The following is a 23,269-nucleotide window of genomic DNA, read 5'->3' on the forward strand; positions in this document are numbered from 1 at the left end:
GAAAAACACACAAATTAACGTCACCAACAATGATAACTAAATTAACAGGCCATAGCAATCACTGGTTATTAATATCCCTTAATGTAAATGGACTCAACTCACCTATAAAAAGGCACAGGCTAACAGACTGGATATGAAAACAGAATCCATCCTTCTTCTGCATACAAGAAACGCATCTCAACCTCAAAGACAGACATCATCTTGGAGTAATGGGTTGGGAAAAAATATACCAATCAAATGGACCTAAGAAACAAGTGGGTGTAGCTATCCTAATATCTAACAAAACAGACTTCAAGCTAAAATGAGTCAAAAGAGACAAAGAAGGTCATTTCTTATTAGTCACAGGAAAAATCCATCAAGAGTAAATTTCAATACTGAACATCTATGCCCCAAATACAAAGGCACCCTTATATGTCAAAGAAACACTTCTAGAGCTTAAGTCATACATTAAACCCCACACACTAATAGTGGGAGACTTCAACACTCCCCTCTCACCACTGGACAGGTCAATCAGACAAAAAATGAACAGAGAAATAAAAGAACTAACCGATGTTATGATTCAAATGGACTTAACAGACATCTATAGAATGAATATTCCATCCAAACAGAAAAGAATATACCTTCTTCTCGGCACCTCATGGAACCTTCTCAAAAACTGACCACATACTCGGTAATAAAACAAACCTCAACAAATCCAAAAAAAAATTGGAATAACCCAATGTACCTTATCAGATCACCATGGTATAAAACTAGAAGTCAACAGCAATACTAATTCCAGAAAACCCACAAACACATGGAAATTAAACAATGCTCACCTGAATCACCAATGGGTTCAAGGAAGAAATAAAGGAAGAAATTAAAGACTTCCTAAAATTCAATGAAAATGACCTTAAGTGTCTTTTGGCCATTTGAACTTCTTCTGTTGAGAATTCTCTGTTCAGCTCAGTGCCCCATTTTATAATTGGGTTGATAAGCCTTTTACGGTCTAGTTTCTTGAGTTTTTTATATATTTTGGAGATCAGGCCTTTGTCAGTTTCAGGGTTGGTGAAGATCTTCTCCCAGTCAGTGGGTTGCCTTTCTGTGTTAGTGACAGTGTCCTTTGCTTTACAGAAGCTTCTCAGTCTCAGGAGGTCCCATTTATTCAATGAGGCCCTTAATGTCTGTGCTGCTGGGGCTATACGTAGGAAGTGGTCTCCTGTGCCCATCTGTTGTAGAGTACTTCCCACTTTCTCTTCTATCAGGTTCAGCGTGTTCGGACTGATATTGAGGACAATGAGGACTACTAAGAACTCAAGATCAATGGCAATGGGTTTTTGATCCTACTGCAGGTACTGGCTTTGTGGGAGCCTAGGCAGTTTGGATGCTCACCTTACTAGACCTGGAGGTGGGTGGTCCTTGGACTTCCCACAGGGCAGGGAACCCTGATTGCTCTTTGGGCTGACGAGGGAGGGGGACTTGATTGGGGGAGGGGGAAGGAAATGGGAGGCAGTGGCGGGGAAGAGACAGAAATCTTTAATAAATAAATAAATTAAAAAAAATTCAATGAAAATGACCACACAACATACCCAAATTTATGGGACACAATGAAAGCAGTGTTTAGAGGCAAGTTCATAGCACGAAAGGCCTACATAAAGGAGCTGGAAAAAATCCCACACTAGTGAATTAACAGAACATTTGAAAACTTTTTTTAAAAAAGAAGCAAATTCACCTAAGAGAACTAGATGGCAGGAAATAATCAAACTGAGAGCTGAAATCAACAAAATAGAAACAAAGAAAACAATACAAAAAAAAATCAATGAGACAAAGAGTTGGTTTTTTGAGAAAATCAACAAAATAGACAAACCTTTATCCAAACTAACCAAAAGGCAGAGAGAAAATACCAGTTAACAAAATCAGAAATGTGAAAAGGGGGGCATAACAACAGACACGGAGGAAATAGAGGATGATCAGGTCATATTTTGAAAACCTGTACTCCACAAAACTGGAAAACTTGAAGGAAATGGACAACTTTCTAGATAAATATCATTACCAAAATTAAATTAAGACCAGATAACCAAATTAAACAGACCTATAACTGCTGTAGAATATAATAGAAACAGTCGTCAAAAGTCTCCCAACCAAAAAAAAAAAAAAAAAGCCAGGACCAGATAGTATCAGCTCAGAATTCTACAAGACATTCAAAGAAGTAATACCAATACTCCTCAAATTATCCCACACAATAGAAACAAAAGGAACATTGCTAAACTCTTTTTATGAGGCTACAATTACTTAGATACCCAACCCACAGAAAGACATTACAAAGAAAGATAATTACAGACCAATATCACTCATGAACATTGATGCAAATATACTAAATAAAATACTGGCAAATCGAATCCAAGAACACATCAGAGCCATCATCCACCATGACCAAGTTGGCTTCATCCCACAGATGCAGGGATGGTTCAACATAGGAAAATCTGTCAACGTAATCCACCATATAAACAAACTAAAAAATAAAAACCACATGATCATCTCATTAGGTGCCCAAAAAGCTTTTGACAAAATGCAACATCCCTTCATGATAAAGGTTTTGGAGAGAGCAGGGATACAGGGAACATACCTAAACATAATAAAGGCAATATACAGCAAGCCAACAGCCAACATCAAACTAAATGGAGAGAAACTCCCAGTGATTTCACTGAAATAAGGAACAAGACAAGGTTGTCCACTCTCTCCATATCTATTCAGAATAGTTCTTGAGGTCCTAGCTAGAGCACTAAGACACCAAAAGGAGATCAAGGGGGTACAAATTGGAAAAGAAGAAGTCAAACTCTCACTGTTTGCTGATGATATGATAGTTTACATAAGCAATCCCAAAAATTCTACCAAGAAACTTCTACAACTCATAAACACTTTCAGTAATGTAGCAGGATACAAGATTAACTCAAAAAAATCAGTAGCCCTCCTGTACACAGATGATAAAAGACTGGGGAAGAAATCAGAGAATCAACACCCTTCACAATAGCCACAAATAGCATAAAATATCTCAGAGTAACTCTAACCAAACAAGTGGAACACTTGTATGACAAAAACTTTAAATCTTTGAAAAAAGAAATTGAAAAAGACACCCGAAAGTGGAAATATCTCCCATGCTCTTGGGTAGGCAGAATTAACATAGTAAAAATGGCAATCTTACCAAAAGCAATCTACAGATTCAATGCAATGCCCATCAAAATCCCAACAAAATTCTTCAAAGACCTTGAAAGGACGGTATTCAACTTCAAATGGAAAAGCAAAAAACCCCGGAATAGCCAAAACAATCCTGAACAATAAAAGAACTTCTGGAGGCATCACAATCCCTGACTTCAAACTCTACTACAGAATTACAGAACTGAAAACAGCCTGGTATTGGCATAAGAACAGACAGGAGGACCAATGGAACCAATAGAAGACCAGGATATCAATCCACACATCTTTGAACACCTGATTTTTGACAAAGAAGTAAAAAAATATAAAATGGAAAAAAGAAAGCATATTTAACAAGTGGTGCTGGCATAACTGGATATCAACATCTAGAAGAATGAAAATAGACCCATATCTATCACCATGCACAAAATTCAAGTCCAAATGGATCAAAGACCTCAACATAAAGCCAGCCACACTAAACCTCATAGAAGAGAAAGTAAGAAATACACTTGAATGCACTGGCACTGGAGAACACTTCCTAAATATAACCCCAGCAGCACAGACACTGAGAGAAACAATTAATAAATGGGACCTCCTGAAACTGAAAAGCTTCTGAAAAGCAAAGGACACAGTCAACAAGACAAAATGACAGCCTACAGAATGGGAAAACATCTTCACTAACCCCACATAAGACAGAGGGCTAATCTCCAAAGTACACAAAGAACTCAAGAAATTGGACACCAAAAGAACACATAATCCAATTTTTTTAAAAAAAAAAAAGTGGAATACAGACCTAAACAGAGAACTCTCAACAGAGGAATCTAAAATGGCTGAAAGACACTTAAGAAAATGTTCAATATCCTTAGCCATCAGAGAAATGCAAATCAAAACAACTCTGAGATTCCATCTTACACATGTAAGAATAGCCAAGATCAAAAACACTGATGACAACTTATGCTGGAGAGGTTGTGGGGAAAAGGGAACACTTCTGCATTGCTGGTGGGAATGCAAGCTGGTACAACCCCTCTGGATGAAAGTGTGGCGATTTCTCAGAAAATTAGGAAACAACCTTCCTTAAGACCCAGTAATACCACTTTTGGGTATATATCCAAAGGATCTCCAATTGTGCCACAAGGACATGTGCTCAACTATGTTCACAGCAGCTTTGTTTGTCATAGCCAGTATCTGGAAACAACCTAAATGCCCCTCAACCGAAGAATGGATAAGGAAAATGTGGTACATTTACACAATGAAGTACTACACAGCAGAGAAAAATAACATCTTGAATTCTGAAGGAAAATGGATGGAGCTAGAAAACATTATTTTGATTGAGGTAACCCAGACACAGAAAGACAATTATCACATGTGCTCACTCACAGGTGGTTTTTAAACACAAAGCAAAGAAAGCCAGCCTACAAACCACAATCCCAGAGAACTTAAACAACAATGAGGACCCTAAGAGAGACTTACATAGATATAATCTACATGGGAAGTAGAAAGTAGAAAAAGACAAGATCTCCTGAGTAAATTGGGAACATGGCAACCTTGGAGGAAGGTTGATGGGGGTAGGGGAGAGGCACGGAGGGGAGCAGAGAAAAATGTCGAGCTCAATAAAAATCAATTAAAAAAAAACAGGTATTCTAAGAATAATATTTCCCAAATCAGGCTTCTAGAAAAATGAGCTATATAGGCAAAGTCCCTGAATCCATTCAGTGTCTTGAACCTTAAGGGTCCAATAATTATCAGTTGTCATAACCTACCTCTTCAAACCTTAGATGTTGAATGTTTATCAAAGTTTTAGATGTTTTCTTGATTTAAAAAACTGCTTAGCACAAAGTTAAATGTCTACCTAATTTTCCTCATCTACCACAGAAAACAAATTTTTACACTTCTTATATTATTATGTTGCAAGACTGTTTCCCAATGTTATCCTCTGCTGAAATTCACAGATTGACTTAAAGTCTGTAATTAGGTCCTTTTAAGTATTCTATGTTCCACTCACCAGGTGTGGTGGCACACACAGGTGAGCCCAGCACATTTGAGAACTGGAAGAAGGAGGATCAAGAATTTAAGGTCATCCTTGGCTAGATGAGACTCTATCGCAAAAAAGAAAAGAAAACTGTGTGTTTCTCTGAACATTTCTAATGACTGTGAGGTGAGCATGTTCTACTAGCTTCATCATTATGCTCAAATACAAACAAGCTTTAAAGAGTCAAGCATCAAGTCAGGAAGTCCACGTCGAGAGTGTGGTCTACAGCCATAAAGCTTTGATATATATCAGTCAGTAAGCAAGATGCTACCTATACTCTCATCAGAATCCTCATTTATATGTATTTTTCTACTCAAAACTTTATTTCATATTTGCTGTCAAATTCTTACTGAGATTCGTGAGTAGATTTTTTTTCTGTCAATGTCACACTCCCTGGCGAGGAGACAAAATCATCTTCATAGGAAATACTGCTCAGTGGGGTTGTGGTGGCATTGAAAGGCCGTGATGTTGATATTCCTCTATCTTCAAATCCTATCAAAAGAAATAATTGTGGTATGGTTAAAAATAAAATGAAATTTAAAACTATAAGCAAGGCATTCTCCAGCATGAAGTTAGTAACATAAAAAGGGACAGCTTCAATTGCTTTTACAACTCATCTTTTTATCTTGCTTTCTTAACAGCCATATAGATTTCTTTTGTTTTTGGTTTGGTTTCGGTTTTGGGTGTTTCTGAAACAGGGTTTCTCTGTGTAGCCCTAGCTGTCCTGGAACTAGCTCTGTAGACCAGGCTGTCCTCTAACTCACAGAGATCTGCCTGCCTCTGCCTCCTGAATGTTTGACTTAAAGGTGTGGGCCACTATGCCTGGCTGCTTTTCACTTCTTTTTAGGAAATTTTTTAAAATAAATAAGCATAATGAAACTACTGTATCCATTACTATGACTAATACAAAAGCAAGCTAGTTTCATTTAATTAAACAATCTATTTCTCTCTTCTGCAGTGAACCTACAGATTAATTTGAAGCAAATCCCAAATAACATATTTTATCTCCAAATATTTCGTTATAACTATAAAATTTTAATAAAGATCTAATACAAGAATTTAAGAATGAAACCAATTTTCTTATTAAGAAATAAGAATATCGAGATGTAATGATGACTCAGTTAAGAACACTTACTGCTCTCCCAAAGAACCTGGGTTCCATTCTCAGCACCTAAAGGGCAGTTCACTATCATCTGTATGTAACTCATCCCAGGGGATTCAACACTCTCTTCTGGCACCAGGCAGACGCAAAACATACATTCAGATAAACCCACCCATACACATAAAATAATACTAAATAAGAATATTGATTTAAGCATTTTGCTTTCATCAAAAAAATTGAAAGAGCATTAGAATCAAAAAGGAATTTAAAATGTAACTGTCCTTGTTTGCTTGCTGTGATAAATAACCATAATCAAAAACAGCTTGAAAAGGATTTATTTCACCTCGACTTCCAGGTCACAATCCATTACTGAGGAAAATGGGGAGGGGTAACTCAAGCAGGAACAGAGGCAAGACCCACAGAGAAAGGTTGCTTACTGGCCTGCTCTAGTGCTCAAAGGTTCAAGTTCAACTAGTTTTTATTTTTTAATACAGTCTAGGCCCACCCCCATAGGGATGGCACCACCCACGGGGATACTATCAGAAAAGCTGGACCTTTCTTCATCAACCAACATAATAGATAATGCTCCACAGACATACCCACTGGCCAGTCTGATCTAGGCAAATCCTCAACAGAGGCTCTCTCTTCCCGGGTGACTCTAGTTTGTATCATGTTGAAAACAAAACCTAACCAGAATAACCACCAATGTAAATAAAGTAGTTAAGCAAAAGAGAGGAATAATATATAAACTTGTCACAAGATCATAAAGTGCCCAAATGTGAATTTTAGGAAAAAGGAATAAGAGTCTAAGAACACACAGAATCAATTCATTTGTCAAATAATTTGCTCCATTTATAGAGTGAGAAAATATGGGGCTGGAGAGATGGCTCAGCAGTTAAGAGCATTGCCTGCTCTTCAAAGGTCCTGAGTTCAATTTCCAGCAACCACATGGTGGCTCACAACCATCTGTAATGAGGTCTGGTGCCCTCTTCTGGCCTGCAGGCATACACACGGACAGAACATTGCATACATAATAAATAAATAAATATTTAAAAAAAAGAAAGAAAATAGCCCAGGAATTCTAAGGTTATGTTATTATACGTTGGGTAGAATTCACCTATAATAACATGAGAACAGAAACAGACATAACTAAAGGAATTAACTTCATTACAAAAAAAGAAAGCTGTGTTATACGATTTCAGTATAGAGAGACCATGGATTAAAAGAAAAGAAAGAAAATTATGAAATAATTGTCTTACTGTAGTATAAGCCGATTTTTCTCACCTTTTCCATATAACTGATATGACTTGGTAAAAATATTAATGACACTGTGTGGACTTCCCTTTGCCAGTTCTTCCCACGGTCCCTTACTTTGCGTACCACCTATGTGGCCCAAAAGTGGCAAGAACTTCTCAGCTTCCTTCTGAAACTCTTTGATGGGTTCATAAGAATTTCTCTCTCCAGCACAGAATTCTTTTTCCTTTAAGAGTTCTGCTACCTTCAGGAGGGGCCGTGCATCCCGGCCTCCCTCTTCCTCAGAGAGACTCCCTTCACTAAGAAGAGGCCCTTCGCTGACCGAGTCTATGCTGGAACAAAGAGACCTTTTGGCTCTGTCTTGAGAACAGGCTTGTATATCAGAGCCGGAGGAGTCAGTCTGCCTCTTACACAGCTGTGCCAGCAGCCCTCCTGGTTTCGGACTAGGGGATGTCATTCTGAAGCTTGATATGGCACTCTGGGGTCTGATCATCTCAGGAAGTTTCTTAAATTCACTAAGACTGCCTACACCAGGAAGATCATCATCAAAAGTTGCATGAGATATACAGGTTCCCAGCATCTTCTGAATTCGGGCAGAGAAAACATCTTCAATGTCCTCTTTCACAGGTGGACTGACAGCTTTAGTCCAAAGCCCATTCTCTTGAGGTGCCTGCTGTACATCATAGTCATTGTTCCATACTGACCCATAGTTAATGCTGGCCCCAGCTAGTTTCTTAGCTTCACTTTCAATCCTGCTAGACAGAGAAGCAGCTGTTGCTTTCAAGGCTTCAATACGATCCAGTTTACTCTTATACTGGCTGGTACTCGGTTTTAACAAGGCATCTGGATGAGGAGCTTGTGAGGTCAGATATGGTTGAGGTGTGAAAGTTAATGGTCCTGAAGCTTTATTATGACTCTTCTTGGCTGGTAAAACAGAGTCATAGTCTTTGTGCAAAATTCCTACATGCTCAAGATGCAAGAGTTGGGAAAGTAAATTTTCAGCCGTTCCAACAAGGGGCTGTGCTTGAGAACTGTGAACTCGTGGGCTCAACCTGTCAGGCTGCATCCATGTAGGTTCCATCAAGTCTCTTCTGGTAACAGAAATCACAATGTTAGTTAATACAGTAATCCATGTGTTTTGTTGTTGTTAGTTTTGTTAGTTGTTGCAGTGCTAGCAACTGAGTCCAGAGTCTTGGTCATGCTGAGCAAGTATTCTATAAAGAGCCTAGATCCCCAGTTTAAGTTATCAATTAAAATTGGGGAAAGGAGCTCTCTGATTATAAGAATAGTATACAAACACTTCCAGAAAAAAAGGCAACAGGGTTGAGAGTGAGAGATCACTCAGAATAACCAATAAAAGGATTCATTATCTTTGGTAGTTGGCTTACAATTATATCCTTGCTAACTTTATCTATGTGTATGTTGTGGTTGTGTTATGGTTTTTGCACAAAAATGATATTTCACTATTTATACTGTTTTGTAAACTGCTTTCTTCGAATTTATTTTTTTTAAGTGGTTACTTAAAACTCTGCAGACAAGCTTCCTTAGAACAATACCACTATCCAACCCTTTAAAAATAATATATAAAAGAGAAATTCTTAAGATTGCTTAATATTGGGACCCATCAAATGACTAAGCAGGTAAAGGCCTCTACCATCCAAGCCTAGAGAACCCAAATAAAGAAGGAAGGGACTACACAAAGTTACCTTTCCAACCACAGTATGTGTGCCCTAGTATAACACATGATATTTTATGGAAATGTACAATTTTAATTTAAAAAAAATTTATTATATATTCATCCATTCATTTTGGTTTTTCGAGACAGAGTTTCTCTGTGTAGGTAGTTTTTGGCGCCTATCCTGAAACTCGCTCTGTAGACCAGGCTGACCTCAAACTCACCGAGTTCTGCCTGTCTCTGCCTCCCGAGTATGGGATTAAAGGCATGCGCCCCCGTTGCCAGGTGAAAATGTACAATTTTTTTTTTTTTTGATTTTTCGAGACAGGGTTTCTCTGTGGCTTTGGAGCCTGTCCTGGAACTAGCTCTGTAGACCAGGCTGGTCTCGAACTCACAGAGATCCGCCTGCCTCTGCCTCCCGAGTGCTGGGATTAAAGGTGTGCGCCACCATGGCCCGGCTGAAAATGTACAATTTTTAACACACACACAAATCTAAAATTTTAGGAGGAGAAGAAGGAAGGGAATAAAAGAAATAAGTGAAAGAAGTAATGCAAAGCAACAACAAACTTGTGTTTGGTTTGTTTCTTAACATTCTTTAGAATAAGAAAGGCAAAAATTGTGAACATGACACCACCATAGCAGATCTGACAATGATGACATGTACCGTATTATCTAAACAAACATATTCATAATAAAAAATTATACCTTATGATTTAAGCTTAAAGTACATTTAGAACATTAAACAAATCATACATTTCTCTTACTAATAATAAATACACAAACTGGTTAAAAGTACTGGCTTTTAAAGAAAGATTCCAAGAGGCAGGCAGACCTCTGTGAGTGACTTCGAGGCCAGTCTGGTCTACCAAGTAAGTTTCAGGACAGCCAAGGCTACACCAAAAAAAAAACCCTGTCTTGCCTATGTTCAAACCCACTTCCACAACTTCTGTTTTGATCTTAAGAAGGTTAAAGTCTAGACTTCAATTCTCTCCTCTGTAGAACAATAATAACAATAGTGCGTCAATGTGTGTCAGCACTAAATCACTACCTAAAAGGCACAAGGTATTGGGCTTCATTCTAGCACTACAAAACAAATAAAACCAAACTAAAACACAAACAATGGTTTTTACTAGGCCTAGAAATTAAGAAATAATAAATGACACTAATATTATTGGAGGCTAGAGAGATGGCTCTGAGGCTAAAAGCATTTCTTTTGGGCTAAACAGATGGCTCAGCAGTTAAGAGCACTGGCTGATCTTCCAGAAGACCCAGGTTCAATTCCCAGCATCCACTTCAGACACCTCATATGAGACTGATCATCTCTGCAGAAACCTGCAATGGCATGCACATATCGACATACACACATATGTGTAATCTAAAATAAAAACTAAAAAAAGGTGCTTCCTGCTTTTGCAGAGGACTCAAGTTTGGTTCCCAGCACCCACACAGTGACTCAATGACTCATAACCATCAGTAATTCTAGTTTGAGGGGATCCTCTACTTTCTTCTGATCTCCATGGGTACTAGGAATATATGTAGTGTATGTATATACATGCAGGCAAAACACTCATATTTTGAATAAAATAAATAAATACAAAAACCACTAAAATGTGATCGATATTATTGTCCTTTGGGTGAAAGGGGACCGTGTGTATTAACTACAAATTGGAAAGAGATCTGACTTGTACTTGTGCATTCTCAAACTGCTTTAAATCGCTTTTCTTCTCTCAATGGTTATTATTACAAAATATAATTTAGAACCATCTATATCTTTCACTGTGATTTATCCATCCAAGAAACTTTGTTTGGGTCAAAGGAGGCACGAGTGCTACCACACGCATAAGGAATTGACACTGGACAGGAATTAATGGACAGGAAAAAGCTGAAAAACCAGAGCAGAGCAGAGTGAACACAGCATACACCATATTCAGGCTTCAGTTGAAGATATTTACCAAGTTTGAAATAAGTCTTTTTTATAAAAAGAAAGAACCTCATCTTTCATCCTCTCTCTATCCCTCTCCCCCTCTACCTTGCAAGAGGCTGTGGAGGTTCTGACAGGGACAGGTCACTGCTAGAAGATGCACTCGGAGGACGTTCTTGTACTTTGTTTTCTTTATCAGATTCTCCAGATGGTTGATACCCAGGTCTTACCTAAGAGAAAAGGATATCAAATTTATCTGATTTTGATCACAAAAATGTCTTCAAGTAGCACATAAGAAACTTATCAAGCCACTTTAACTTAAAAAAAAAGATCATAGGAACTGGAGAGATGGTTCAGCAGTTAAGAGCCCTGGCCACTCTTCCAAAGGACCTGGGTGCAATTCCCAGCACCCACACAGCAGTTCACAACTGTCTACAACTCCAGTTCCAGTGAATCTGATATCCTCACACAGATATATATGCATGCAATGTGCATTAAAAAATATTTTAAAAAAAATCATAAAAGAGAGGTTTTTTTCCCTTCCTCAAGTAAAATCACTTTATATTTAGTTGTGGGATGTAGCTCAGTGAAATGTTTACCTATATTACACCAGGTTGTAGGCTGGATCCTGCATCACAGAAAACCAAACAAAAACAACCACTACAATTAACTGCAAAACATCATCTAAAATCCACAAGGACATTGTGATGGGTCAGTAATAATTGTCAATTCAACAGAATTTAGAACAAAACAGAAATTAGGTATGGACCTCTAAGTAATCCTGTGAGGAATATCTTGATTGTGTTAAGTTGGGAAAACCTGCTCACTATGTGTGCACCATTCCCTGGCTAGAACCCGTGAGTAATTAAATGGAGAAAGCAAGCTAAGGTCCAACACATGTCTATTACTGTTTGCTTTCTGATTGTAAATGTCATGTGACCACCCTGATTTCCCCTTCATGGTGGGTTATTCCCTTAAAATATGAGCAGAAACTAAACAGATATTGATATTAGCAACATGGTTAAAATAAAATAGCATCCTTTAAAAATCTCAGGTTTTTTTCATCTGATAAGTAAAAAGAATATATATAACCTTCCTGGAGTTGTATTTACTGATGTTTGTAAGTAAAGCTTTTAAAACAGTATGTAATACCTGAAACACACTCAGTTACCAGTCTTAAAAACATTATCACTGGCCGGGCGGTGGTGGCGCACGCCTTTAATCCTACCACTCGGGAGGCAGAGGCGGGCTGATCTCTGTGAGTTCAAGGCCAGCCTGGTCTAGTTCCAGGACAGGAACCAAAAGCTACAGAGAAACCTTGTCTCGAAAAATCCAAAAAAAACAAACAAACAAAAAAAAAAAAAACATTAGCACTGGGCAGTGGTTGCACACTCCTTTAATCCCAGCACTCAGGAGACAGAGGCAGGTGGACCTCAAGTTCAAGGCGAGTCAGGTCTACACAGAGAAACCCTGTCAACAAAAACTAAACAAAAACAGACAAACAAACAAAAAACATTAGCACAAGAGTATGTCTTCACTTCAACACTGAGCCCAAAATTAAATATTTCATTAACATATTTTGGTTGTGTATTATATACTAAATATCTTCTCAGTACTACAATGAAAACCAGGCAGGAATATCAGAATGACAGAGATCACTAGTAACCAATGTTGCAAGCTCTTCAGCTCTTACTTTCTGTGTGTTTCTCATCATTCTTTACATGCAATAAATTTCATGAAAGGTCTTGACTGTCACATGTCGGAGCATGTATAGTGGTAGGGATGATAATTTTCCAACATTTCCGTACAGCAAGCAAGCTTTCCTCACCATAAATTACCCACGTTGTGTTCCCAGCACTACTAGTACCTGTGTATCCTGTGTAACATGCTGATGAGCTGGCTCTTCCAGCAAAGTCTTTTCTAGTAGCAATTTGGAGTATGTTTCCTGCAGCCGCCTGGAGGCTGATGGATCAGGAGGCACAGCTTTGGCTTTAGTGAAGGCTTCTCTCTGTCTCCGGTAGAGCTCCTGTAACCGTTTGTTCTTCTGCTCCGTAGCCTCCTTTTGAGCCTTCTTCTCTTCGTTCTGCTTCCTCCTCCTTTCCTCCTGCTGCCTGACAATGTACTGTCGCACCTCGTCTGTGTCATAGTGGCGCTTTTTGGAGGTCACAGGGGGGTCCTCGTTAGCAGTTATTTTGTCAGGCTTCCTTTTCACAGGACTGTGACTCCGAGGCGCTTGCACAGGTGCCGATGACTTCTGGTTCTGTAACTCTCCAATCTCTTGCCTCACAGTTTGAGCTGAAGAATCTAGCTGTAAGTCATCAAGAATGCCACGAATTTCAACTGGCAAAAAATCCTTGTTTAAGGCAGCGTTTTCCTCCTGCTTATTGTCTGGAAGGGATGGAGCTGATTTCACTATATTATTTTCAGACCGAGCTCTACTTCTTGACCGTTCTGAGCTTCGTGGGAGATGTTTATGCACAACATCCAACTTGGGGTCGGATTCTGCTCTTCCAATATGGCCCCCTGCAATGTACAGACTGTTAGTTATATTACAACTCCAGATTCATCCTTAAGAATAGCAGAACACAATAAATACATTATGTCAGCAAACAACCATCCTATTATCTATAATTTGCTGACATGGCTTAATGTTAGACTGAGAATATGCATGAATTCATTTGCAAGATGAAAGAAACAAAGAAATATAACTGCTGACTGTATTGACAACAATATATTAAATCAGAGTTGATGATATTTCTTGCTTAATTATGACTCCAGGAACTCAAATCAAGTGAGGCAAATTTCTTCACTACTAAAAAGGAAATCTGGCCTGTGGGGATTTTATGTTTAATTTCCAAAAGTTAGTGTTTATGGAAAGCATAACTAGTTATTTTTTCCTTTTCCCGTGTGTGTGTATGTGTGTGTGTAGGAGCATGTCTATGAGTGTGTGTGTGTGCATGTTTGTATGTATAGGCCACATGTGTGGTTATGTGTCCATGGAGAGGGAGGTCTGTGCACATGGAAGTCAGAGGTCGATGCCAGGAGTCGTTCATTGCTCTTCCACCTTACTTCCTGAGGTAGGGTCTCTCAGTCATAACCAGAGCTCACATACAGAGCTAGTCTTGCTAGCCAGATTCCTCTAAGGACTCTTTTCTGAGGCAAGAATTATAGGTGGGCCCCTGAGGATTTGAACCACTCTGGTCCACATCAAGCACTGTAACCACTGAACCATCTCCCGAGATTCATAACTATTTTAGATAGTAGTCAATGTACTTAAAAAAAAAAAAAGCCAAGGGCTGAGTGGTGGTGGCATACACCTTTAATCCCAGTACTTGGGAGGCATAGGCAGGTGGATCTCTGTGAGTCTGAGGCCAGCCTAGTCAACAGATCTAGTTCCAGGACAGGTTCCAAAGCCACACAGAGAAACCCTGTCTCAAAAACCCAAAAAGGAAAAAAAAAAAGAATTTTAAGATCATATTTAAGAGAACCCTAAATCTTAAAACAAACTTAATTATGACTACACACCTCTGAGGAAGGTAACTTCTGCAGACCTATCCAGGCTCAACAAAACATTTCCTCATTTGGGGCTACAGTAACAGATTTAGTGCAGTCTTAAAGTATTTGCCGGCACATTTTACCTTCTAAGTAGCAAACAAGCAACCTTGCTTTTTGCAACAACTTTAACTATATCCTCTCACCAAATTTAGCCATTCTCTCTCTTCCACTTCTGTCACTTGATGCTGGTCTTCGCTCTTTTTGCTCCATCTTGGGTGCAGGTCCCAGAATCTTCTTTACTAATTTCTGTCCATCTCGCCAAGAAGATGTGCTTATCAAACGACTACCACCTGAAACACAGATTGCACTGCACTTAAAACATTCATTTTATCTCTAGGTATAGTTACTGGGTCATGGAAGTTTTGTAATTACCATCTGAAATACATACTGCACCACGTTTAAAACTTTCATTTTATCTCTAAGAAGTATAGTTACTTGGTCATGTAGGTTTTATAACTAATTTTACATTTTTCTGCTAAGGTCAAAAGACCTGCCATTAAAAGTGGATTTTTAGAGTACAGAGAGGCTCAGCAGTTAAAAGCACTGGCTGTTTTTCCAGAGGACCTGGGTTCGATTCTCAGCACCCCAATGGAGGCTCACGGTCATCTGCAACTCCATTTCCAAGGGGTCCAACATCCTCTTTTGTCCTCTTTGAGTACTAAACACACACTAAACACACAGGCACATGTGTAGGCAAAACACTCATACACATAAATAAAATTAAAATAAATTTTATAAATTTAAGTTTATTTTTAATTCAAAGTCATCAATATTAGTTAACAAGTTTGTTCAAATCTCTTTTTTAAAAAAATCACATGTATTTTGGGGGTAAGGAGAATGTGCAGCAGCACACGTGGGGAGGTCAGAGAACAAGTTGGGGTCATCAGTCCAGTTCTCTCGTTTCACCTCCTGGGTCCTAAGATTAAACTCAGGTCATCTTCACGTACTAGGCCATCTGGCTGTGCCTGTTTGAACCTGATTTACCTCCACATTTCAAGGAACATAAAACACTTTTAAAATTAAGAACCAAATCACAGCAAGTCTTGAAATCCCAAGTTACTACCTGAACACAGCACATGATAAAACATACCTGCTAGCCAAATGAAGGCTTAATCTAAACACAGGGATAAAATTCTGAAGAAACATAAAAACAAGGTAATCACTTTTATGGGGATAGCATGGTAGAGACTTTCATTTTTTTTTTGTTTTGTTTTGTTTTTTGCTTTTGAGACAGGATTTTCTCTGTAGCTTTGGAATTTGTCCTACAACTAGCTCTTGCAGACCAGGCTGGCCTTGAACTCACAAAGATCTGCCTGCCTCTGCTGGACTAAAGGAGTGCACCACCACCGCATGGCGAGATTTTCATATTTTACAGTTATATCACATAAGTAGACATTAAAATAATACAATAAACACTAATGTTTTAGACTATCCTTAATCATAAAAATTCATAAAAATAAAGGTGTGCTGCAATAAAGTTATTTACCAAGAAGAAAAGAGTTTTCATTAGTTTCAGATATAAGAAATTCAAATAGATCATCTGAAAATAGTTACATATAAAGCAGTAAATGTTTACAAAGTGAAAATTATAAAAAAAACCCACTAAATTAAATGCAAAATAACATGGCAAGCAGGAAGGCAAGGGCGACATACAGCTTGCTTAGCATATACAGCCCTGAATTCCATTATGAATTAAAAAAAGAGGTGGGTGAAGCAGAGTGTGATGGAAGACATCTGTCAAGGTCACCTCTAAGGAATTGAGTTTAAATCCAGCCTGGGCTCCCAAAAAAAGGAAATGGAATAACAAAGGAAATAATGAAATAGTGATTTAAAATTAATTCAATTAAAAAATACCACTTGTATGGGCAGTAGTGGTGTTGCATGACTTTAATCCCATCACTCAGGAGGCAGAAGCAGGTAAGCCTCTGTGAGTTCCAAACTGGGTCTACACAGAAAGTTCTCAGCCAATAAAGGCTACAAAGTGATACCTTTCTTCAATAAATAAATAAATTTTAAAAATAAAAAAATGGTAAGAATTTTATATATACAAAAACAGTTTAGGTGTATAATGATTAAAATTATACTAGTATGACTTTAAAACTACTGCATGGGCTAAATAAATAATACCTGTTATAAAAAATTTAAATACCAGTCAGAACTACTTAAACTAACACTAGTACTTTTGTTTGTGTCCAAATAATAGCTTTGTTTTCTTGTATTTTTCCAGTTCTCTAGTATACTATACTATTATATTATATGAAAGACATCCCATTAAGAGTTTCTTTAAAGGAGCTCTAATTTAGTACTGTAAATGGCAATACGAGTGATAAATACATTAATTACAAAACTGAATTAAGTATGCTCTGCTTACTTTAAAATGTGTGCATATGTGTGTGTGCATACCTAAGAGTATATGTGCATGTGTGAGCATGTGTGTGTACATGTGTATGTGTGTGTGAGCATGTGTGTGTACATGTGTATGTGTGTGAGCATGTGTGTGTATGTACATGTGTATATGTGTGTGCACGTGTGTATATGTGTGTGAGCATGTGTGTATGTACATGTGTGTATTGTGTACATGTGTATGTGTGTGTGAGCATGTGTGTGTATGTACATGTGTATATGTGTGTACATGTGTATATGTGTGTGAGCATGTGTATATGTGTGTGTACATGTGTATATGTGTGTGTGAGCATGTGTGTGTATGTACATGTGTGTATATATGTGTGTGCACGTGTAGGTGTGTGTGCATGCATGCATAAGTGTGTATGTACGTGTGCAAATATGTGTGTGTGCTTATGTGTGTGAAGACATGCCACCATGCACATATGAAGGTCAGATGAAAACTTTTGGTGTTAGTCCTCACCTATCTTGCTTGGGACAGGCTATTCTGTGTTTTCTGTGGCATGCACCAGGCTAGTTGGCCCAGGAGCTTTCAGGTAGCATCTACACCTACGACCTCCCACAGCAGCACTAGGACACAGGCTGACGCTGTATGTCTGGATTTTATGAGGGTTCTGGGAATTCAACTTCAGGTCCCCATCCTTGCACAGTGAACAGTTTTTACCCACTGAATCAGTCTCTGTTTACTTTAGAAATGCTTTTATACTTTGTTATTAGCCATAAACAATGAGGCTAAAGCGTTTAAAGGGTTGTAAGCTTATTGTTCAATCTATAACAAACTTTATGCTCTTATAAAATGACAGAACAGAATTCTTTGGAATTTTACCTTAATTTTCTGACTCAAAGTTAAACAAACATGAATGCTGTGTGCTAGGGGGTAGAGAAATGGCTCAGCAGTTAAAGGGCAAGGGCTGCTCTTCAGAGGACCCAGGTTTGATTCCCGGCACCACATGGTGATTCACAGCTGTCTGTAACTCCAATTTCAAGGGATCTGATGCCCTCTTCTGGCCTCTGAGGGCACCAGGCTGCACATAGTACACAGACAGTATTTTGTAGTACTAGACAAAATACCCAGATACATAAAATAAAAAACTAAATTGCAGCATTCTGAAATAGTCTCATAAAGTCATTTTAAGAAGATGACTCTTGCTAATAAACTATTAATATAGTTTTATCACATATAATGTTGTTCAGTCCAGGATAATAGCAAGTGCATACAGATGAAGCGGATTATCATAAAACTGGGCAAATACAATCTTTGTACTTCATTTCAAAGGATGCCTTGGACAGAATTACATAATATAAAAGTATTTTTATACTTAATTAATTAACATTTAGATAACTCATTTTCTTGTAAAACAAGTTTCATTTGTACAGAATTGCTAGTTCTATCATTATTCTATTACTGCATCTAAAGGTACTTACAAAATATGCTGTCACTCTAACGATTAGTCCATAACCAGAAAGATAAAGTCCTGACCAAAAACAGCACCTCATCACTCTTGTTCTGTTCCCCTTAAGACCTTGTAATCTCTTACCAAAGTGTGTCACACTTTGTTTCTTACTGTACCTCTCAGGAATATTTTGCCTTGCTAGCCCCTGTTATTGCCTAAGCATAGCACACCACACTGCCACACATACAACTACTGCTGAGATATACAAAAATGAGGGAATGCATCGATTCAGAGTGTCCTGAAACTAAAGTGACAAGTTCTCAAACCGTCTCTACTATTTCATAGCCAAAAGTTACTTGCTGGATGACACTGCAGGACAGCGAGCCACCAGAAAGCATGTCACGCATGCGGGACATACTGCAGCATTTTCTTTTTTTATATATATATATATTATGGATTTTATCTTTTCTTTTCTAACGATTTATTTATTTATTATGTATACAACATTCCTTCCATGTTTGCTTGCATGCCAGAAAAGAGCACCAGATCTCATTATAGATGGTTATGAGCCACCATGTGGTTGCTGGGAATTGAACTCAGGACCTCTGGAAGAGCAGTCAGTGCTCTTAACCTCTGAGCCATCTCTCCAGCCCCCACTGCATCATTTTCTAGTACTGATTCGTTTAGCTCTCACAACAACCCCGAGACAAGCACCACTGATCTGATCCTCTACAAATGAGAAAACCAAGTCATATTAAAATTAACTCACATGCCAAAGAAATAAAGTTAGCTATAATATAAATTCAAGAAATCTGAATCAAGGTTGACATGCAATCACATGGAAGTAGAAATGTCTTGTTTTCCTAGTTTGACCTATTCTTTGTCTAGCTTAACCATTACTAGCAAGAACACAGGAGTTCTGATGTGTATCTTAAAGGCAATCATGACCAATCCCCTTGTAGAAAAAGATTCCTCTAGGGAAAAAAAAAATCACTAATTTGGTGTGTTTCTATTAAACTAGAAAACGCTCTTTTTGAGAAGATATGTGTTTTACCTATCTTGAACATAGGATGAATCTGATATTAATCTTCACTGTAAACAACATATGACTTAGAATCACCACGGAAACACACCTCTGGTTAAGCTACAAGGGTGTTTCCAGAATGGTTTAGCACAGAAAGGAAGCCCCACCCTGCCTGTGGATGGCACCACTCTGTGAGGTGAGGGTCCCAGATGGAATAAAAAAGAGGTAAACTAAGTCACAGCTTTCATCTCTCTCTGCTTCCTGACTGAGCATGAAATACGACCATCCTCATCCTGCTCCTGCCATTGCCTTCCCTCCATCATTAACTCACCCTAAATCTGTGAGTCAAAATAAGCCCTTCCTTCCTTCAGCAAGCATTGTCAGGAATGTTTGCACAGCAGTACTAATACAATAAACAAATGTTTCCATAGATTTATACATATAAGAAAGCTTTCAAATTGTATATTCTAAATATGGACAGTAAATGCTGTCAACTATACCATAACAAAATACATGTATATAATTATGACATGTGTAACAGACTGAATTTTCATACATTCCTAACAATAAGAACATCTGGAAATATGACATAATATATCTATATAGGTTCCATCTCCATATTATATATTTTCCAAATAAAATAAAAATTTTGTTTAAGCTGAGCAAACTACTGAAAACTAACCTGTTTTTGAGTCTGCATTTGACAATTGAGTCACCTTTTGGATTTTCCGTACTGGCTTGACCACTTTCTTGTCTTTACTTTTTTCAGCAGGCTTCTCTTTCACAGAGGTACCATCTGAAATGCACAGATATTGAAGTCTATCATTATAGTTCCCATTCAGCACCACCTTCCTCAGTGAGGAACCACAGTGCAGCAGCTTCTCCTCTCTGCAGTTTCAGTTACCCAAGGTCAATTGCAATATAAAAACATTAAGTGGAAATTTCCAAACATAAACAATTCATGTTATAAATTGTGTAATATTCTGAATAGCATGCTGATATCTCTGCTATCTAGTTCCAGCCAGTCAGACTGGGTCATGTCTTTGTCTCAAATGTGCACACCTACAGCTTCCCAACTATAAGACACAAAGTAGCCATCTCCGCTACTAGACTATTTCTTTAGGGAAATCATAGAGCTTGTTTTCAAGTAAACTCTATTTTAAAGGCCATGGAGCTCAAGAACAGTGATGCCAGCAGCAAGGTTATGCCAAGAAGAAGCTATCCAGTACAGCTACCCAGTGAAATGGCACACTTGTCAACTCAGTGAAGAAAACTGTATGTTGAGTTTGCTAAGATGCATAGTAAGTTCATCTTTTATGCCGAGTTTATAAATTAATTCTATAACAACTTTGTGTAAGAAAGAAAAGTATAAGTAGGGTCCCATACACAAGCATCCTTTGGTGGTCTCAGAAGGAGGAGGAAAGCCTTCACTGGGGCTACCCCTAGACCCACAAACTATCAATGTGAAGCCCTCCACTGGAAAGGGGTAAAGATCATCACTACTCTATCGTTAGGTACCAATTCTTTTTTGTTATAGCTTTTCTTTTTCGAAAACTTGTGAGAAGTCTGCCTCATTTCCACAACTGAGAAGAAGCTACAACAGTCATGCCTCCAAATCACTGCATGCTTAGAATTTCAGTGAGCATTTTCTTAGATTCCTATTTTATTTAAAATTTTCAAGATAAAAACTTTACAAAATGTAAATATACTAACCATAGAAGTTCTAAATTATAGATATGAATAATGCAATTTAAAATACACACAGAGTTCTATAACTTTGAGTGAGGCTCTAAGGCAGAAGCAAATGGTATCTAAGAGTAAGCAAGGAATCTGGTGTGAGCATGACAAAGAGGAGAACAGTAGGAACCCGGGTTGGAGATACAAATGAGAGCCAGATAAGGTGAAAGGTTCTTTAGGCTTTCTGTCTTACTCATCAGTAAAATGTAAAGTTTGTAGAACATTCTGAGCAAAGGAGTAACACAATTTAAACAAAACTTTAACAAGTTTACTCTGACAGCAGTGTTGAGAGCAGACTCATTAAAGAATCAGCAGTCAGGATACCAGTTAAGAGAGTTCTTGGGGAACTCAGGCGACAGGCTGATGGTGCCTTGATTTAGGTAACAGTGACAAAGGTGGTAAAGGTGGTTATGCCATAGATAGAATTTAGAAAATAGAACAGAAGATATGAAAGAAACGGGGGGCATGAAAGATTACTTAAGATGTGGGTCTGCGCAAGAGTAGCTGACAGAGTGACAGCTGGAGCTAAGAGATGTCACACCCACCTTGAGTAATCTTGACTTCATACACTAAGACTGAGATATCTATAACACATTCGAGGAAGGGGTATTGTTAGCAGGTTGATAAGAGTTTGAAATCAGGAAGGAGGTCTCAACTAGACACGCAGATGTGGGAATATCTGCAAGAGAACTATTTCAGGTTGTTAAGAATACATACATTTTCCTAGTAGGTCTTTTAGATAAAGAAGAGAGGAAAGATGATAGATAGGGGGGAAAGGAAGAAAAGAAAAAAGAATAGGCAGATTTAAAAAGAAAAACATGCTTCTAGTATGCCAAGTGAAGAACTTCAAGGAAGAGATTGTTTATGGTATCAAATGCTGTTGAGCAGCGAAGATGACAGATGGACATTAAACACTGCATAGAAAGTGTATGTCGTTCATGATTGTAATAACAGCAAAACCCCAAACCCAAACAACCATGTGTGTGTAGAAGACAAATCAGAGATCATTACTATAAGGAAACTTTCTGCAGCTTTGCTCTCAACAGAAGGGGGAAACAGGGTAGTCACTGGAGAAAAATCCAGAGGTAGTCTATCATGATGACTGCTATGCTATAATGTGTTAAACAGTATGTTAAAGTGTAACTACACAGAGAAGGAAAGTATGATACAAATGAATGAAAGCAAGATGGGTAATAAACTTACTCACACAACGGCAAATGTAACAGAAACACAGGTAGAGATAGATAGGTTGATTTTTCCACCATAAAAAGAGAAGGGCAGAGTGTAACAGAATAATCTCTTTAGTAGTATCTGACATATTCTCCCAGGCTATGACACTATCCTATAATGTGCAGTTATTAACATTTCTTTTTAAGATGAGGAAACCAAAGATGAAGATTATGTAGCATAACCTGATCTATATAACTAATAAATATCAAAGCCAGAAATGTAGAACCCTTTTAAGTTGACTCTAAAATAACTGCTCATAATTACTACATTGTATGTTCTCTCCACACGAGAAAAGTATTCTGAACACAGTGTTTAATAAAATTAAGAAAAAAAGAACTGGACACTTAGTGCTACCAAAAAAAAAAAAAAAGATTAGCAAACTCTTTATGGGGCTTACTAGAAAGCTGTCGGGTTTGGGAATTAAACAGTTGATTTTGAATCCTGTCTTTAATTCTTTATGCAATCCTGGAAAAAAATATTCTTTCAGCTTTCAATTTCTCAACTGTTAAAAAACAAAACCAAGATGAAGCACCAGCATCTTGCTTAGTGCCTTACTAGACACTCAGAAAGTGGCAATGTCACCACTCTCGTCATCCTGGTTCCTCTCGTTGTCCATAGGCTCCTCCCAGTTGTAACTCTAACACGTATTCCCTTCCTGTAACACTTATTTTGGCTTCTGCATATGCTGACTAAAATTACTGGTCACTTTAAAGACCTCTGAGCCTCGGAGAAGTAAGCCAAAATTGAACTCTGCTTCCCTAAAATCAGTCTGTCCTG

The 23,269-nt window shown here is 38.1% G+C and overlaps 1 protein-coding gene across 4 annotated transcripts in view; it reads right to left on the bottom strand.

The window, feature by feature from the left end:
* The window catches only part of Cep350 (centrosomal protein 350), a 144,810-nt gene that overhangs the window by 86,984 nt on the left and 34,557 nt on the right, over nucleotides 1-23,269 (bottom strand). For all 4 annotated transcript variants that reach the window (XM_075988299.1, XM_075988296.1, XM_075988297.1 and 1 more), the window contains exons 8-13: nucleotides 20,208-20,321; nucleotides 14,848-14,994; nucleotides 13,017-13,672; nucleotides 11,258-11,379; nucleotides 7,584-8,644; nucleotides 5,548-5,689 (exon numbers count right to left, since the gene is read on the bottom strand). In XM_075988299.1, coding sequence (XP_075844414.1) covers nucleotides 5,548-5,689; nucleotides 7,584-8,644; nucleotides 11,258-11,379; nucleotides 13,017-13,672; nucleotides 14,848-14,994; nucleotides 20,208-20,321 — 2,242 coding nt within the window. The remainder of the gene's footprint in view (nucleotides 1-5,547; nucleotides 5,690-7,583; nucleotides 8,645-11,257; nucleotides 11,380-13,016; nucleotides 13,673-14,847; nucleotides 14,995-20,207; nucleotides 20,322-23,269) is intronic.

The sequence above is a fragment of the Microtus pennsylvanicus genome, chromosome 10 (genome assembly GCF_037038515.1).
Source record: "Microtus pennsylvanicus isolate mMicPen1 chromosome 10, mMicPen1.hap1, whole genome shotgun sequence".
Classification (NCBI taxonomy): domain Eukaryota; kingdom Metazoa; phylum Chordata; class Mammalia; order Rodentia; family Cricetidae; genus Microtus; species Microtus pennsylvanicus.